The 14,237-nt window shown below is 42.0% G+C and overlaps 2 protein-coding genes across 2 annotated transcripts; both read left to right on the top strand.

Moving 5' to 3' along the window:
• The first annotated feature begins 5,121 nt into the window (after positions 1 to 5,121).
• On the top strand, positions 5,122 to 7,095 carry LOC143508503 (uncharacterized). The gene is made up of 5 exons (XM_076997047.1): positions 5,122 to 5,912; positions 5,993 to 6,096; positions 6,168 to 6,696; positions 6,774 to 6,865; positions 6,990 to 7,095. Exon 1 carries the CDS (start codon positions 5,147 to 5,149, stop codon positions 5,756 to 5,758), a length of 612 nt encoding a protein of 203 aa, XP_076853162.1. The 5' UTR covers positions 5,122 to 5,146; the 3' UTR covers positions 5,759 to 5,912; positions 5,993 to 6,096; positions 6,168 to 6,696; positions 6,774 to 6,865; positions 6,990 to 7,095.
• Positions 7,096 to 11,466: 4,371 nt separating this feature from the next.
• Positions 11,467 to 13,453, top strand: LOC143508697 (zona pellucida sperm-binding protein 3-like). Its single transcript, XM_076997358.1, has 8 exons — positions 11,467 to 12,074; positions 12,149 to 12,267; positions 12,348 to 12,451; positions 12,523 to 12,700; positions 12,778 to 12,895; positions 12,960 to 13,051; positions 13,129 to 13,220; positions 13,348 to 13,453. The coding sequence occupies exons 1-8, from the start codon at positions 11,502 to 11,504 to the stop codon at positions 13,404 to 13,406; spliced, it is 1,335 nt and encodes a 444-aa protein (XP_076853473.1). The 5' UTR covers positions 11,467 to 11,501; the 3' UTR covers positions 13,407 to 13,453.
• Positions 13,454 to 14,237: the final 784 nt, after the last annotated feature.

Genomic DNA, 14,237 nt, shown 5'->3' with positions numbered 1-14,237 from the left:
TCTTTACTACCTTAACCACAACTTTCGACCTACCTATTATTATAGGAGGAGACTTCAACTCCGTTATCAACCCACCTATTGACAGAAGTAACACTAACAACCGCATCTCACAGTCAACCGTTACCATAAACCAATTCATGAGTGATTTTGGTCTTTGTGATGGCTGGCGATTACAACACCCATCAGCAAGAGAATTCACATTTTACTCACCAGTTCACAAATCTTACAGCCGCATTGATTATTTTCTTTTTAGTAATTCACTTCTACCCAACATTACAAACACACAAATACATCCTATTATCATCAGCGATCATGCCCCAGTCACTTTTACACTACTCCTTGACAAACCAAACCCTAAGAACAGATGGCGTTTCAACACTTCCCTACTCAATGATACTCAGTTTAATACCCTTATTAAAAGAGAGTGGGCATCCTATCTGGAAATGAATGACTCTCCAAATTCATCCCCATCAATTCTCTGGCAAGCAGGAAAAGCTGTACTAAGAGGTGTAACAATTTCGTATTCCTCTTATAAAAAGAAAAAAGAGGCCAAACATGAAACAGAACTAGAACATAAAATAAAACAACTTGAAACATTACATGCAAACAACCCTCAAGATGAATTTGAAAACGAAATAAGAAAATACAAAATGGAATTAAATGAAATTATTAATAAAAAAACACAATTTAAAATCCAACAACTCCGTCAAGAACAGTTCCACCATAATAACAAATCAGGTAAATATCTAGCTAATAAAATCAAACAAAATAAAGAAAGATTTACAATAGCCTCTATAAAAGACTCAACAGGGAGGCCAACCCAATCACCAGAACATATAAACAATATCTTCAGAACCTTTTATACAAATTTATATTCATCAACAAAAGAAAACAAACAAGAACATATACACTCCTTTCTAGATAATATCCACTTGCCACACCTTAACCAAGCCCAAATGAATTCACTTGAAATACCAATATCAGAAAAAGAACTTTTAACATCCCTCATGAACATGCCCAATAATAAGTCACCCGGGCCAGATGGCTTCCCTGCTGAGTTCTATAAACATTTTTGGACCATACTCAACCCTTTATTTCAGAGATTAGTCTTAGAAATAAAACAATGCTCAATAATCCCGGACCACATGAACAGTGCTTCAATCTCACTCATTCTGAAACCAAATAAAGACCCAACTCTACCATCTAGCTACCGACCTATATCTCTCCTAAATGTCGATCTTAAAATTATTACAAAAACCCTCGCACACAGACTTGACAAAATTATCCCATCCATAATTCACCCTGATCAAACCGGATTCATAAAAGGCAGACATTCATCAAATAATACACGCAGACTTTTCAATCTAATTGACTACTCAATACAACAAAAACTAGAAACAATCATCGTCAGCTTAGACGCAGAAAAAGCATTTGACAAAGTAAATTGGTCCTTCCTCATATCTACTTTACAGAAATTTGGATTTGGAGAGTTATTCATTGACTGGGTTAAAATTCTTTACACTTCACCAACAGCCACGGTAACTACTAATGGATTAATATCACAAAGATTCACATTACACAGGGGATGTAGACAAGGATGCCCACTCTCTCCATATCTATTTACTATCTTTATAGAACCACTTGCAGCAGCCATACGGCAAAATAATTCAATAATCGGTATCCAAACAAACAATACTCATCATAAAATCTCTCTGTATGCAGATGATATTTTACTATTTTTACAGAAGCCCCACAGCTCACTAAGTGAAACTATTCACCTCATAGAAATCTTTTCTAATATATCTGACTACTCAATCAATTGGCAAAAATCATCCATTCTACCAATATGCAATAATAGCTGGGATATGACAACTAACCCACCCCCAATCCCCATCTGCACATCTCATATCACTTATCTGGGTGTTAACATTTCCTCCAAACTGTCTGAGTTATTTACTCTCAATTACACCCCATTACTCAAAACCATAACAGACAATATCCATCGATGGATGAATCTTCCATTATCTCTTATTGGTCGAATAGCTACAGTTAAAATGTCTATCCTCCCTAAGGTCAATTACCTTTTTTCCATGATACCCACTCACCCAACAACTTCCTGGTTTAATTCACTCGACTCAATAATCATCAAATTTTATTGGAAAAATAAACCACCAAGAATCAAACTAAACACACTTCAACAACCAAAAACACAAGGTGGACTTAACGCCCCAAATTTTTATCAATACTTTCTTTCCAATCAATTGCAATTTATATTTAAATGGATTCACCCGTACCAATCAGACAATATTCTCCTAGACTCTGAACAAGCCCACAGTCGCAATATTCCACTCTCAGATCTTCCATTCCTCAGCCAATCAGCTAAATCACTGCCCTGTTTCAAGTCTTTAACAATATCATCTGCTCTGTCAGCCTGGTGGAAATTCCATAAAATTACTAAGTCCCCCTTATCCCCATCTAAATTAACCCCTATTTGGAACAACCCTGACATTTTAAGCAACCAAAAGACACTACACTTCCATACATGGTCAAGCAAGGGTATAACGCACCTACAACATATTCTCCACAATAACACCATAGTCCCATTTAGCAGTTTAATCCAGGGGTATGGCATCAAGAGTAATCAATTCCTTCAATATTTACAAGTTAAATCAGCCATACAAGCAGGGTACAATAAATTAACTATAAACATAAACCATCCACCTTTAATATCTGCATTAATGAACCTAACTCCCAAAAAATTACTATCTAAAATATACAAAACAATTTCCAAAGCCGATAACTCTCTCTACATCCCCACATCCAAATGGGAAGTGGACCTATTGATCACCCCCGATGCCGACTTCTGGACCCAGATATGCAAAAATATTTACAGTATGTCTAATAACTCAAACTTACAATTATTACAATTCAAATTCCTTCACAGAATATACTATACTAATGAGAGATTATCAAAAATGGGATTCACTACTAACATCTGTACTAATTGCTCTCAAAATACCCATGACACATACATCCACGCTTTCTGGCATTGTACACCCATTCAACAGTTCTGGGAAAAAATTATAAAATCCCTATCAGTCATCTTTGATTCCCACATCCCACTATCCCCTTCCCTCTGCTTACTGAATGACGTAGCCAACACTAATCTTAATAGCACTAATACGAAAATGCTTCTTATAGCTTTAACCATCGCCAAGAAAACAATCCTCATGAACTGGAAAACAAGACATAAAACCGACATCTCACTCTGGAAAAATCTTCTTCTGGACTATATTACTCTTGATAATACACCCGCTTCTAATACACACACAGATACAGATTCTCTGTCCATATGGGTTTCAACACTAACTTCTCTTCTGAAATGACATTGTTACCTTAGCCTGTGAGCCTCACACCCCCCCTTACATACAAATACAATACATGTAAACATAAAACATACTAAAGATCTTATATGTATATGTGCACCTGAATGCACACACTAACACAAACGAACACTAAACAGCAAATATTTAACTTATATATCTGCATATATCTCACCTCACCACACCTATACACACATGGGCACATACAATCACACACTCATGGACAAACACAAAAAACTGTAATATTTAAAAAATCCCTCCCCCCTTTCCTCCCTTTTTTTCTCCTTTGTATTATTTTACCCTTTGGTCATATGTTCTTCACCCCAGAGTATTGTTATTGTCATGTTATATGTACAAAAAAAAAAAAAAAAAAAAAAAAGATTAATTTACTTTATTTCACACAATAAGGGCTTACTACAATTTGTGTGTAAATGATATCTTAATAGTTGTAATTTCAATGCATCACCTTTAAGTGTCACTAATTGACAAAAACACATTAGAAACATGCGTACGCCTGAAGTGAAGGTGTCGTCAGGGTACGCACTTTCTCACGTTCAACTCACATTTAGTACATCTGACCGTTTGCGTGAATCATAGCGTACGCAATGTTTTTGTACATACGCACCGTTCATACATGAGGCCCCAGGTCTGTTAGATGGTTGGTTTATAGTTGAACCAATGAGTGGAGGTGTTGATGTAAGTAGATTTTTTTTGGTTTGTTTGTACTTTTTTGTATGTTTTGCCATTTCCAGTTAATGGCAGTGTTATTTAGGGTGTTCATGAAAAACACCCTTGTATCGAATGGGCTATGGTGGCTTGCCATCGCTCTTTAATATATCCCATACTCTCGTTTGATCGTATCTACCCTCACCTGGAAGCAAGGTGTGACACACACACACACACACACTAATATAAACCACACAACTCCCCCCTCCCCATATATATGCCCCTGCCATAAACACACACATGCACAAATTTAAATTCTTACATAAAATAGAATTATCATTGAGATACATTTCAAATACACTAGGGCTTCAATGGTGATGTAGATGCAGGTGTCTCCCATCCAGTCCTCAAGAAACCCATAGCACCAACACTATACATGGACGAATAATCAGGCCAGGTGCCTCTTTGTCTTGGAGCATTTATTCCTTGCCATCTATGTTAGGTAAATCATTCATTCGTACCGATTCAATTCTCCCACATTGCTAAAGTCTCAAAAAAACATCACTGGCGATCACGTTTTGATGCTTTGATGACTAATAATAAGATTATTTCATTATTTAAACTGGATGCATTTGTCAATAAAAAGATAAATATATGGATTGCTTATAATTGTACCATCAATTATATCATTATATCATATAAACATCTGAAATAAGGTTAAAAAAAACCTGAGGCAGCAAAATTGCTCAGAACCTTGTGCCATTCTCAAAACGTTTGCCCACTACTATATATTCTGTACAAGAGCACTCTTTAAAGGTGCCAACTAGTACTGAAAATAGTTCTTTAGGGCAATTCTATAGAACCATACACCCATGCAAACAACAGTTTAAGAGCCTGTTTTAAGAGTGAGGAGTATTGATTTGTGTCAGCTGTGAAAGAGTAGTAAAGTCATCATCAGGTTCAGAGAGACGTTAAGCTCATTAGCAGGGGGTGGGGCTGCAAGCCTCCTTAATGGTATAAAATGGAATGGTCAAACAAGACTGCTATGTGTGAGCTTTTTTAATTAATTGTTTTTAGGGAGAACAAGAACAACAACAATGGGTTTGAGCAAAGTGGGGCTTGGTGTGGTGCTGTTGCTGGGTGTGTTTGTGTTGTCTGATGCACAACTACAAGGAGTGTTCAAATCTCAACTTCCAGCTGGACTACAACCTCATCAGCAGCCTCAAACAATAAGGCAAGTGGTTGCTGGAGGGGCTTCTCAGGGGAGCCATGTTTCTAACCCCACAGGGCCTGCACAAGGCTCATTTAGCCAGCAGTCCTGGAATCCTGTGCAGATACCTGTGCAGCAGCCTTCCAATGTTCAGTCCCAGCAAGTATTTCAGGGACCTGTGAAGCAGGTGGCATGGCATTTCCCCAATGACCCTCAACTACCAGCAAGGCAGCCACTAATGCAGTTTCAGATGAGCCCCCCTGTTCCTACTGCAAGTGTAGCAGCAGAGTGTGGTGAGACTGGCGTACATGTGGAGGTCAAGAAGGACCTGTTTGGAACCGGTGAGCTGATAAATCCATCTGAGATCACCCTGGGAAACTGTGCCGTCAGTGGGGAGGACCGTGCTGCTCAAGTTCTCATCTTCCAGTCAGCACTGCAGGCCTGCAACAGTACTACCAGTGTGAGTGTCTATGAAGTGAACGCTTCAGTGCTGTGTTAAACCTGCATGCAATAACACCACTTCTTTCTTAACAGATGACTCCAGATGAGCTGGTCTATGTCTTCTACGTCCGCTATGTTCCCCACAATTTTGCTCACACTCCTATTGTGAGAACCGTTGGTGCTGAGGTTCGCATCGAGTGTCACTATCCAAGGTATTGGACCCTACCAGATGTGCTGTTCAGTATTATTTGGAAGGCTCTGTTCAATCTGATGACCATCAAATGCTTTGTAGGCTCCACAATGTAAGCAGCAATGCTCTGATGCCTGCCTGGATCCCATATGCTTCTACCCAAGTTGCTGAGGAACAGCTTGTCTTCTCCCTGAGGCTCATGACAGGTTTGTCCCATGGCTACACCAGACCTACTGATCTGTGCCAGAACTGGACCTAATGAGGTTTCTTCTCCCAGATGACTGGACATCTGAAAGGCTCTCCAACCAGTACTTCCTGCATGATGTGATCAGTGTTGAGGCATCTGTAATTCAGTTCTACCATGTGCCCCTTCGTGTGTATCTGGACACCTGTGTGGCCACGGTGTTTCCTGATGTGACTGCAGTCCCCAGTTATGCCTTCATAGATAACCATGGGTGAGTGGCTTCCTTGTGGGCTTTGTGATGGCTGTAGAGATCAGCTAGTTGTGGTCTGACTGCACAAATGATTGCAGGTGCCTGATTGATGCCAAGCTCACAGGTTCCCATTCTCACTTCCTGCCCCAAACTGAAGCAGACAAGCTGAGGTTTCAGTTGGAGGCATTCAAGTTTCAGCAGGACAACAGTGGTTTGGTATGTAAGCATGTTTGGTAGGGGGGTGAGTAGAATGACTGGCTGTCTGAACTAACCCCTGTCTCTCCAGCTCTACTTCACATGCTTTATGAAGGCAACTCCAGCTTCTTACTCTGCTGATGCTGAGCACAAAGCTTGTTCGTTCTCTAGCAACAGGTATGTGGCTGTGGTCCTGAAACCAGCAGGTTACTGGTGAGGCCTAGCTGGTAAACTTGGGTATTCTGGCTTTACAGGTGGACTGCAGCATATGGGCCTGACCAGGTGTGTGGCTGTTGCGAGACCACCTGTAGCTTCCGGAAGGGTCGAGACTTGTCTGAGGACGGAGGTACGTGCCTGCCATGCTGTGCCGGTACCTGATCCTTCTTGGAGAAGGTCTGGAGCTTGGACTAAAGGTGATGTGAACTTGCAAGCAGAGCCTAAATCCCTTCCCCCCTCCTTTTTTTTTGCAGGTACTCTGCTGGAAGGAGAAGTAATCCTTGGTCCAATCATGGTTAAGGAGAGTGCTTGATGGCCCCATGTCTTGAATGAAATAAACCTTGTGCTTTGACTCCACAACCTGTCCTGTGTTGCTATGCAATTGGGCTGAGCCTAGTCTAGGTCTTCAGCTGTCATGTAAATCAATGTATTAATTGCCAAATGTAGCTTAAGGTGATCAAACCTGAATTTGACCTAGGTTTCTACATGGCATTTTGAGCAAATGACCAACTGCCAAAGGTCAGGTGAAATTGCTGTACACCTGCATGCCAGCTTTGATGCCAAACCCAGACATGAGTAACAAAGGAAGGTTGGTAGATGCTGCTGGAGAAAGGTGTTCTCATAATAGGCACAACTTTCTTGTCTTGGAGATCTTTCTGAAATGAAGTTCGGGTAGCTGCATCTCCTGAAAATGTCATTTGTAATGGTTCATGAAGCAGTCTTGCTCTTGCCATTTGAGCCTACCTTCAGTAATCCCTAAAATTGGCCTAGAATGCATGTACACCTTATACTTGGTTTGACCAAGGCCGTAGTGGGACGTTATCTGTGCTGTTTACACAAGCAAAGCTTATTTGGACTAGAAGTCTTGGGTGGATCAATATTGAACTTTTGCTGTAGTCAAATTTATTTATATAGTGCTTGAACACATGTGTCAAAGCAGCTTTACAATCGTATGGGTCCAGATCCCTAATGAGCAAGCCAAAGGCGACAGTGGCAAGGAAAATCTCCCTATGATGGTGGGGATTAGGAAGAAACCTCGGGAGGACCAAGACTCAAAAGAGAACCCATCCTCCATTGGGCGGCCTGCTAGCACAAGTCCGTATTTGTGGTCCAAACGTAGTTCTATAGTTGTGGTTCTAGTTCCCAGGCCAAGTAGTCACAGTACCTTTAGTGCAGATGGTATAGGCAATCCATACATTCATCCAGGTTAAATAACTAAATGATGGTATTGGTCGTCAAAGCATCGGAACGTGATCGCTAGTGATATTTTGACACTAGCAATGTAGGAGCATTGAATCGGACACTCTTTAAATCGCAACTCTGACACACATGACGTTCAATAATAGAACGCGATGCTTGGGTGATATTTTGATGTTAATGTTGCGTCTCGGGGACGTGTCTGTGCTATCTAGGCATTTGTTAAACTCATTCGTTAGCGTATTTGAAAGTATGCTTAAAATATCCCTTTCATTAACCTTTTGTGACGTCATTCTAGGTGACGTCAAGTGTTACCAGAAAAAGAAAAATCGCAAAATTACCATCATCACCAGCAGTCTTGTTTGTACTTTTTTTTGTATGTTTTGCCATTGTCATACCCTGAGATAGATGCTTAACCTGCGTTCTGAAATACCCCCCAGGGGCCTCATGTACAAAGACTTGCATGGATTTCTTACTAAAAATTGGCGTACGTACAAATCCAGAAAATTGCGTACGCAAAAAAAAAAGCCGGATGTATCAAACCGTGCGGGAATCCACAGACATTTCTTTTGTACATCCCAATCAAGAGAGTGGCTGACTCCTCCTGTGACACGCCTCCTTATAAATATGCAAATTCATTAAAATTTGCCCTGCACTGGAAGAGTTTCCTGTCTGATCAATTACAATCCATGTCTAAACGGGGAAAGAAGAGGAACTTCACCGAATGTGAAGTGGAGACGCTCCTCAATGAAGTAGAGGTGCGGAAAAAATGTTTGTTTGGCACGTTGTGGCATTACGGCAAAGTGCAAAAGGTCTGAGAGGGACAGCATGTGTGAAGCTTTAAATGTTGTGGGGTCAGAACAATGCACACTGGCAGAATTATATAATGCACCTAAAAAATGCGCTCACTAGCATCAGCCACTCAATAAAAGAATTGGTTCAAATTTGAATGCTGTCTCTTACATTTTAATATTGTAGCTATGATTTGTTGCATTGCTTGTATGGAACCTGGGTTAGGCTGTGCTTTAATTTGTTGTGGCTCTGGGTCCGCTGGTTGCTCAACCACCTCTAACAAGGGCACGGCATACCTGTGCGCAACATTGTGCAGGACCCCACATGCCCTCACCATACGACACACATTCTCTGGCCGATACAGTAGCATTCCCACGGTCCTGTCCAGCCAGCGCCACCAGCTTTTCAGCTGCCCAATTGCCTTCTCCATGACTGACCGGGTGCGAGAATGGAGAGAATTGTATCTCTGCTCCCGGTCAGTCTGTGGATTACAAAGGGTCATTAGCCACGCATTGAGCGCGTAGCCGCGGTTTCCCAAGTAATTTAACAATTACCCATGTTTTAAATGAATGATTCTAAGCTGGAAATGTCACATGCTTTTATTTAAATGCTTTAAATTTGTTGCTTACCAAGAAGCCACCCATCACGCACTCTGCTAGCTTGTAATCTTATCCCAACCATGCTGTTTGTAAGGATGTACAAATCATTGGGTTGACCTAGGCCAGCGTGCCACTACATTAGTAAGGCACATTTTTGCATCAGATTATTTGCACGTTTATGGAATTAAAGTGCTTTTTATTCACATGAGCAAATTCCTCCTCAGATGGTGCCTTTATAGAAATGTGCAGTCAATCGCTCCGATTACATTAGGGAAACCAGCTATCGCTGCAAATTGCGCTTTAATGGTTGCCTGGTAAACGGCTTCATATGGAAACCATATGTAATTAGCTGATAGGCAGATGATCTCATCCAAAACAGTTGGCATGGTAAGGCTCTATCCCCGACCGGTCTGCCAGTTCTCTTTGAAACGAGCCTGTCGCCAGGAAGCCGAGCGTTGTCAGCACCTGTAAAGGAACTGGCAATGCGCGACTCCTCGCGTTTCTCTGTCCAAAACTGGACCCAACTCAGCACAAGAGGACAGCTCTTGGAAATCTGAAACGGCTTATAAGCCAGTCATCATCATGGGCCAAAATATCATAATGGTCACGGAAAACGCGCTCTCGGCGAATTCGGCCATTAGCAATATCTTCCAGTAATGCCAACGCTGCCATCTCCTAAGAACTCCAGCACAACATTTCATGCATGTTTATATAATCTAGGCTAAGTGGAAACGCGTTGAATTATTTCAGTAAGGCAATGAAAATGTCTGATTAATTTAGTATTTAATTTTCAGATTAATTTACTTTATTTCACACAATAAGGGCTTACTACAATTTGTGTGTAAATGATATCTTAATAGTTGTAATTTCAATGCATCACCTTTAAGTGTCACTAATTGACAAAAACACATTAGAAACATGCGTACGCCTGAAGTGAAAGTGTCGTCAGGGTACGCACTTTCTCACGTTCAACTCACATTTAGTACATCTGACCGTTTGCGTGAATCATAGCGTACGCAATGTTTTTGTACATACGCACCGTTCATACATGAGGCCCCAGGTCTGTTAGATGGTTGGTTTATAGTTGAACCAATGAGTGGAGGTGTTGATGTAAGTAGATTTTTTTTGGTTTGTTTGTACTTTTTTGTATGTTTTGCCATTTCCAGTTAATGGCAGTGTTATTTAGGGTGTTCATGAAAAACACCCTTGTATCGAATGGGCTATGGTGGCTTGCCATCGCTCTTTAATATATCCCATACTCTCGTTTGATCGTATCTACCCTCACCTGGAAGCAAGGTGTGACACACACACACACACACACACTAATATAAACCACACAACTCCCCCCTCCCCATATATATGCCCCTGCCATAAACACACACATGCACAAATTTAAATTCTTACATAAAATAGAATTATCATTGAGATACATTTCAAATACACTAGGGCTTCAATGGTGATGTAGATGCAGGTGTCTCCCATCCAGTCCTCAAGAAACCCATAGCACCAACACTATACATGGACGAATAATCAGGCCAGGTGCCTCTTTGTCTTGGAGCATTTATTCCTTGCCATCTATGTTAGGTAAATCATTCATTCGTACCGATTCAATTCTCCCACATTGCTAAAGTCTCAAAAAAACATCACTGGCGATCACGTTTTGATGCTTTGATGACTAATAATAAGATTATTTCATTATTTAAACTGGATGCATTTGTCAATAAAAAGATAAATATATGGATTGCTTATAATTGTACCATCAATTATATCATTATATCATATAAACATCTGAAATAAGGTTAAAAAAACCTGAGGCAGCAAAATTGCTCAGAACCTTGTGCCATTCTCAAAACGTTTGCCCACTACTATATATTCTGTACAAGAGCACTCTTTAAAGGTGCCAACTAGTACTGAAAATAGTTATTTAGGGCAATTCTATAGAACCATACACCCATGCAAACAACAGTTTAAGAGCCTGTTTTAAGAGTGAGGAGTATTGATTTGTGTCAGCTGTGAAAGAGTAGTAAAGTCATCATCAGGTTCAGAGAGACGTTAAGCTCATTAGCAGGGGGTGGGGCTGCAAGCCTCCTTTATGGTATAAAATGGAATGGTCAAACAAGACTGCTATGTGTGAGCTTTTTTAATTAATTGTTTTTAGGGAGAACAAGAACAACAACAATGGGTTTGAGCAAAGTGGGGCTTGGTGTGGTGCTGTTGCTGGGTGTGTTTGTGTTGTCTGATGCACAACTACAAGGAGTGTTCAAATCTCAACTTCCAGCTGGACTACAACCTCATCAGCAGCCTCAAGCAATAAGGCAAGTGGTTGCTGGAGGGGCTTCTCAGGGGAGCCATGTTTCTAACCCCACAGGGCCTGCACAAGGCTCATTTAGCCAGCAGTCCTGGAATCCTGTGCAGATACCTGTGCAGCAGCCTTCCAATGTTCAGTCCCAGCAAGTATTTCAGGGACCTGTGAAGCAGGTGGCATGGCATTTCCCCAATGACCCTCAACTACCAGCAAGGCAGCCACTAATGCAGTTTCAGATGAGCCCCCCTGTTCCTACTGCAAGTGTAGCAGCAGAGTGTGGTGAGACTGGCGTACATGTGGAGGTCAAGAAGGACCTGTTTGGAACCGGTGAGCTGATAAATCCATCTGAGATCACCCTGGGAAACTGTGCCGTCAGTGGGGAGGACCGTGCTGCTCAAGTTCTCATCTTCCAGTCAGCACTGCAGGCCTGCAACAGTACTACCAGTGTGAGTGTCTATGAAGTGAACGCTTCAGTGCTGTGTTAAACCTGCATGCAATAACACCACTTCTTTCTTAACAGATGACTCCAGATGAGCTGGTCTACGTCTTCTACGTCCGCTATGTTCCCCACAATTTTGCTCACACTCCTATTGTGAGAACTGTTGGTGCTGAGGTTCGCATCGAGTGTCACTATCCAAGGTATTGGACCCTACTAGATGTGCTGTTCAGTATTATTTGGAAGGCTCTGTTCAATCTGATGACCATCAAATGCTTTGTAGGCTCCACAATGTAAGCAGCAATGCTCTGATGCCTGCCTGGATCCCATATGCTTCTACCCAAGTTGCTGAGGAACAGCTTGTCTTCTCCCTGAGGCTCATGACAGGTTTGTCCCATGGCTACACCAGACCTACTGATCTGTGCCAGAACTGGACCTAATGAGGTTTTTTCTCCCAGATGACTGGACATCTGAAAGGCTCTCCAACCAGTACTTCCTGCATGATGTGATCAGTGTTGAGGCATCTGTAATTCAGTTCTACCATGTGCCCCTTCGTGTGTATCTGGACACCTGTGTGGCCACGGTGTTTCCTGATGTGACTGCAGTCCCCAGTTATGCCTTCATAGATAACCATGGGTGAGTGGCTTCCTTGTGGGCTTTGTGATGGCTGTAGAGATCAGCTAGTTGTGGTCTGACTGCACAAATGATTGCAGGTGCCTGATTGATGCCAAGCTCACAGGTTCCCATTCTCACTTCCTGCCCCAAACTGAAGCAGACAAGCTGAGGTTTCAGTTGGAGGCATTCAAGTTTCAGCAGGACAACAGTGGTTTGGTATGTAAGCATGTTTGGTAGGGGGGTGAGTAGAATGACTGGCTGTCTGAACTAACCCCTGTCTCTCCAGCTCTACTTCACATGCTTTATGAAGGCAACTCCAGCTTCTTACTCTGCTGATGCTGAGCACAAAGCTTGTTCGTTCTCTAGCAACAGGTATGTGGCTGTGGTCCTGAAACCAGCAGGTTACTGGTGAGGCCTAGCTGGTAAACTTGGGTATTCTGGCTTTACAGGTGGACTGCAGCATATGGGCCTGACCAGGTGTGTGGCTGTTGCGAGACCACCTGTAGCTTCCGGAAGGGTCGAGACTTGTCTGAGGACGGAGGTACGTGCCTGCCATGCTGTGCCGGTACCTGATCCTTCTTGGAGAAGGTCTGGAGCTTGGACTAAAGGTGATGTGAACTTGCAAGCAGAGCCTAAATCCCTTCCCCCCTCCTTTTTTTTTTTTGCAGGTACTCTGCTGGAAGGAGAAGTAATCCTTGGTCCAATCATGGTTAAGGAGAGTGCTTGATGGCCCCATGTCTTGAATGAAATAAACCTTGTGCTTTGACTCCACAACCTGTCCTGTGTTGCTATGCAATTGGGCTGAGCCTAGTCTAGGTCTTCAGCTGTCATGTAAATCAATGTATTAATTGCCAAATGTAGCTTAAGGTGATCAAACCTGAATTTGACCTAGGTTTCTACATGGCATTTTGAGCAAATGACCAACTGCCAAAGGTCAGGTGAAATTGCTGTACACCTGCATGCCAGCTTTGATGCCAAACCCAGACATGAGTAACAAAGGAAGGTTGGTAGATGCTGCTGGAGAAAGGTGTTCTCATAATAGGCACAACTTTCTTGTCTTGGAGATCTTTCTGAAATGAAGTTCGGGTAGCTGCATCTCCTGAAAATGTCATTTGTAATGGTTCATGAAGCAGTCTTGCTCTTGCCATTTGAGCCTACCTTCAGTAATCCCTAAAATTGGCCTAGAATGCATGTACACCTTATACTTGGTTTGACCAAGGCCGTAGTGGGACGTTATCTGTGCTGTTTACACAAGCAAAGCTTATTTGGACTAGAAGTCTTGGGTGGATCAATATTGAACTTTTGCTGTAGTCAAATTTATTTATATAGTGCTTGAACACATGTGTCAAAGCAGCTTTACAATCGTATGGGTCCAGATCCCTAATGAGCAAGCCAAAGGCGACAGTGGCAAGGAAAATCTCCCTATGATGGTGGGGATTAGGAAGAAACCTCGGGAGGACCAAGACTCAAAAGAGAACCCATCCTCCATTGGGCGGCCTGCTAGCACAAGTCCGTATTTGTGGTCCAAACGTAGTTCTATAGTTGTGGTTCTAGTTCC

This window comes from Brachyhypopomus gauderio, chromosome 2 (assembly GCF_052324685.1).
Source record: "Brachyhypopomus gauderio isolate BG-103 chromosome 2, BGAUD_0.2, whole genome shotgun sequence".
Classification (NCBI taxonomy): Eukaryota; Metazoa; Chordata; class Actinopteri; order Gymnotiformes; family Hypopomidae; genus Brachyhypopomus; species Brachyhypopomus gauderio.
This window is presented reverse-complemented; position numbering and strand designations above follow the sequence as displayed.